Below are 4,968 nucleotides of genomic sequence, written 5' to 3' on the forward strand. Positions count from 1 at the left end.
AGTCAAAGGTAAATTTGGAAAAGCTTGCACACCTTATAAACTAGAACGGCAACCACGAGACATGGTCAGCTTCAAACGGCGGGCGACCAGGTCGAGATATGGGCGTCCCTAGGAACGAGACGCCGGCCTTTTTTTCTTTTTCTTTTAGATAGTTTGTATGTTGTTATGGCATCATTTTCACCACCACAAGTTTAATCTTGAGAAAAGAAATGCAGATTTTAGCCCCCAGGACAATTTTGCTCAAAGGCATTCAGGAATGGAGCAGGCAGCAGCTCAAATGTAAAAGGCAATTTTGTCAAATCTCTCTTGGAATTAGGTAAACCGAAACAAAGTTTAGTTTAGTATACCACCACACTAAATTATCCTTATTTGGTGAATTTTCTCATCTGTACGCCTGTGAACAGAAAGCAAAGTAATGTGCACAAAAACTCCAATTGGAAACCTCTAACATCGAAACTCCAGAGACCCCCACATTTACTAGATTTTTACGTGGCCAGCTTTAGGTCAGGAAATGCTGGGTCTGCCTTGCTTTTTACCTTGAAGCGAAATCACTGTCTCAAAAGCTCCAACGAGGGCCTTCACTTTGCTCTTCCTTGCCTCGACGAGCCTGCTCGCAGTCTCTTTGATCACATTATTGAATAATCGCGGCTCGCTCTTCTTTTTGTCATTGGCATCCTGACGCCTCAGGACAACAACTTCAGCTCTTGAAGCACCTGAATCTTTTGATGCAGCAGAAGCTTTACCTTCATTGTTCTTGGTGGTTCTGCGTCTGGCAGGATACTTGCTTCTGTTGCCTTCAGCTGTAGCATCTGCAGGCCTGAACTGTACACGTCTGGGAGTGCTGTTGTCAGAGTTGCTGCCAAGGTTCAGCACCTTGCCACGGTGAAACTTCAGCATGCGAGGCGACTTCATGATGACACCTGAGGGTGTGGATGCTATCTTTGGCCTTCCTGCACTTTCATGTTTTGCAATAGCCTCATGTTCTGTAAAATGGGAATGATAACTTGTCATTGTCTTGAATATAAGAGCATTTCTAACACTTACAACGCTCTTATATTATGTGACAGAGGGAGTAACATCTAGCATGGCAATGTATGGACAAGTTTCTATGAAGTATTTCTTTTCAAATAAACATATGCTTGGAGTTCATGGTGTAGTGTCAAAAACGCTCTTATATTATGGGACGGAGGGAGTAGTATATACCCTATCATTAGGATGGCATGATCAATATAAGGCAGCGCTATAATCAATCATGCCATACAAGTTGCACACTGGAATTATTAATTCCCATGTGAAATTCATATTGCTGTATATAAGAATTATGAAATTTATGACCAAAGGTGCAATTATATGTTTATGTTTCAGAAGGTGCAGATAAAACGTACCTTTGCGAGATTGCCTCTCTTTGTTGCTAACATCTGGTTTTCGTATTTTTTGCAAAGCTGTCTTTGATATTTTATCCTTGCACTCAGAAGAACTTTCTATCGCATAAACCTTCTTAATCTTCACTGGGGAAGCACAAGTTTCTTTCCTGACTGCCCTCATTGTAGAACGAGACAGCTTCAGTGGACTCAATGTAACCTTCTCTTCTCCCTTGTTTTGCCTAAGTTGAGCATTCCTGACAACATTATTCAGCGTAATCTTTCTTTCATTCTGCTTCCCTGAAGGAGGTGATGGAGATGGAGCATGTTTATTTGTAGCCGGTTTGGCAGACGAATCCATCACGCTAGCTGGTGATGGCGCTTTGACTTTCTTCACTCTTGGAAGAGTAGATGCGACAATCGAGTTGGGTTTCCTCTCCCTGCTGAACTTGTTAGTACTAGTAGCACTAGGATCTCCATTTTCTGCCGTTGTCCTTGGCCTATTGGCGCTTCCAGCTGATGTACCTGCAGCCTTCTGATGTGAAGTTATTTCTCTTTTCTGCTTTGACATAGTACTCTTGGTTATACTTGATGTTGCTTTCCTGTTCGTTTTCACAGCCTCCTGGGAGAAACTCTGTGATTTAGTCACGTCCTTCTCCGGTGCCATCACAGTCTGCTTACTCATTTTCTCTGAACTTACAGATTCATTTGCGGAATGATCCGTACTATGATCGTCAGACTGATCGCTGTCCTGGATGGCCAACGGCATATCCAGCTCAATGCTTACAGCTCTCTCTGACAACTGTCCATCTCCACAGCTCGACAAATCATCCAGTAGGATGACGAGGCACTTCGCACTAGTTTGCTGGTTTCTAGCCACAACAGTTTCAGATGCTTCATCTGATAACAACTGTACACATGGAGCGCTTTCAGGAAGATCAGGTACTCCTTTCAGTGGTGGATTCTGCTTGGTAAGTACAGGTTTAGCAGGAGCAGCGCCATCTTTTACATGAGAAATCTTCAGCGTCTGACTCTTGTTTCTTGCTTTGTCTCCTTGTGGGATGACTACAGGCAGGTCATGCGTTCCATTCCTGGAGTTCGCGCGGTCCTGACGCCAGCCACGAACAGGCGAGCATTTCTTAGACTCGGAAGAATGATGAATATCAAGTTTGCAGTTGTCATGGCAAGAGCCAGTGGACGGTCTCTGGTAATGTGGAACTGGCTTCTCTTTCCTCCTGAGGTAGGGTGGCACACTGTTGCCATCTGTAATTGCAGTGGTATTTATCGGGAGATCTTGTTTCTTCAACTCAGCTGATGCAGGAGTTGAAGTCATAGCCTCTTTGATCACCTCCTCGGCCATTTAGAGGCAAGGATGCTGCAATTGCAGACACATACGTGAGCACATGAAAAAATCACTCAGCCTAGTTAATAAATTACAGAAAAATGTGAATCTGGGTGAATTGAGCAGTGTAATGTTTTTCAACGTCATGAAAAGTGAAGACCACATTCCACACCAATTTTATTAGCCGTCTCCGTCCTGTTTGTTTCTGACACTTGCTCAAGATCTGCATCACCTAGTAGTAAAGAACTTATTCCAAGAATATGCATATATGGGTCCTTCATTTTCCCTCCAGCTCAACCAATTTTCACCAAACCCAACTATTTTAATGCTTTGTCTATTTTATGGAAGTCTTAACATACAAACATTTCCATATTATAACTCTTCAAACATCTTATATATAACACCTCTTTATATCAATCCTTCCTAGTAGGAGTACATTATAGTTAGTACTTTTGCCAGACAACTTTCCAATTAGTATAATCTTAGCCAATCAAGGAAAGCCCTACTTACCCCCCTTTGAACTCTTCCGCCTTTTGGATTTGCTGCAATCAGTTTCTTTACAGACATAGAACTAATCAATGATTACCCATTCCCAATCTACCAGCTACTGATAGTTACTGGCGTAGCCTAGTTGACATAAGTGTTAATCAATGTTTAATACAGCATTAGTACTACAGGGACATGCACAATAGTTCCAATGCGATTCTTTCATGAATAATTTATGCGGTACAACATATTTTTATTGGTAATCTAGTAGTACCATCAGCGAGATGGGTGTGCTAGCGTAGTTGACTTGACACCACAAAAGAGTACAGAGTTAATTCACTAGTAGCACAGGTTAAAGATGAAACAGGCCCCCTCCAAAGAATCAACGAACTGAGACGCAGTTAAACAGAACCATATCCCGATGATTAAAGATGGGCATCAACACTGGAAGAAAAGAAAGAAAGAAAGAAAAACTGTAGAGCTGTTTCTTAATGGGAAACTTTCAAGAAGAACCTAGCTAGATTGGATCGTCCAGTCCACCACGAGATCGCAGCGAGGGAATTGGAATATCAGAATTAAGGCCTTACCTGCTGATCACCGACGTCCTGCTCCGGGAGCTTGATTGCAAGAACTCCACAGATGCGATGCTGGATCGGTCGGGGAGGCAGCTAGAGAAAACGCATGGACGGCCGGAGACCAATGCAGAGGAAGACAGGAGAGGAAAGCAGAGTTTGTTTCTGGAGTAGGTAGGTACCTCGTACTTCCGCCGCGTCGCCGCCAAACCGACGAACAGAACGGCTGCGTGCGGTACGGATGCGCCGATCGACCGGGGAATGATCCGCGAGCGAGGAGAGGGGGGTTGCCTCTGGCGCGTTGTGGGTAGAGAGAGAGGTGGAGGGAGAAGCGCACGTGGCGTTGAAGGTGGGAAACAAACACAGTATAGATGCACGATGGACTAAGAGCATCTTCCAAATATGGGCCCGCCGATTCATGGGTCTCATTTGCTATCTTTCACATTCGTCGTTTTCAATATTTATATCTTTAAAATTATACAAACACATACAACGTTACATAAAAAATGATCATCACATACACTTCATCGGATCACCATTTCATTACTGGACAAAAAAAGCCTAGTTCGTCATAGCTCAACGACCTACAGTGCAAACTAATTAAAATATAAACACAAGGGCGAACGGCGAAGGAAATCATCATTTCCTCGCCGATCCCTTCCCCTTCCGGTCGTCCACACGGTTGTGCCCCTCCTTCATGTAGCCAGCAGGGTGCGGTGGAGCATCGTCGTGGGAGGAGCTGGAGGTGGAGTTGTCCGTCATGTCGAAGTCGAAGTTGCACCTCATGCCCGACAACGACGTGCTCCTTCGCTTGGCAGCCTGCCTTTGCCGCCACCTCTTTGTTTGCCTCGCAGTCCGACAACTCGATGACGAGTCGGAGCGCATCGGCATTCTTGCGACAGAGGCGACACACATCCGTCTACGCAGGCATGAGAGAGCAACGAAGGACCGACGCAAGGAGCGCATCCTCGGGGTCGATCGGCGCTTCCCCGCTCTTCAACCCCCGTTGCCGCTCGCATCGGGATGCACGCGCCTTGGACTCGAGCATCTTTGTGCGCCCGGCTCCGACACGGGCACGAGGACCCAGAGGTGACCAGGCACCGCTTCCGGAGCATAGGGTGGTGGAGGTGGGCGGCGTACCCGACCTAACAGAGCAGAGAGGCCGGAGCGGGAGCGGTCGGAGCTACGTGCCTGGCGGGAAGGGTCG

The 4,968-nt window shown here is 45.7% G+C and overlaps 1 protein-coding gene across 2 annotated transcripts; it reads right to left on the reverse strand.

The window, feature by feature from the left end:
* Window positions 1–280: 280 nt before the first annotated feature.
* LOC123398865 lies at window positions 281–4,116 on the reverse strand. 2 transcript variants are annotated; one of them, XM_045093311.1, is made up of 3 exons: window positions 3,944–4,116; window positions 1,386–2,736; window positions 281–983 (listed from the first exon to the last, which is right to left on the reverse strand). In XM_045093311.1, the coding sequence occupies exons 2-3, from the start codon at window positions 2,719–2,721 to the stop codon at window positions 505–507; spliced, it is 1,815 nt and encodes a 604-aa protein (XP_044949246.1). In that variant the 5' UTR covers window positions 2,722–2,736; window positions 3,944–4,116; the 3' UTR covers window positions 281–504. The 2 variants fall into 2 exon arrangements, with proteins under 2 accessions (XP_044949246.1, XP_044949245.1); XM_045093310.1 differs by having other exon boundaries at window positions 3,777–4,116.
* Between the last annotated feature and the right edge of the window lie 852 nt (window positions 4,117–4,968).

The sequence above is a fragment of the Hordeum vulgare genome, chromosome 5H (genome assembly GCF_904849725.1).
Source record: "Hordeum vulgare subsp. vulgare chromosome 5H, MorexV3_pseudomolecules_assembly, whole genome shotgun sequence".
In the NCBI taxonomy this organism is placed as follows: domain Eukaryota; kingdom Viridiplantae; phylum Streptophyta; class Magnoliopsida; order Poales; family Poaceae; genus Hordeum; species Hordeum vulgare.

Bases quoted from the DNA above. Each gene is read 5' to 3' on its own strand.
- LOC123398865 (XM_045093311.1), bottom strand. From the start codon at position 2,721: ATGGCCGAGGAGGTGATCAAAGAGGCTATGACTTCAACTCCTGCATCA. The intron at 984-1,385 runs GTACGTTTTATC...CCCATTTTACAG, and splicing joins AGAGAGGCAATCTCGCAAAG to AACATGAGGCTATTGCAAAA.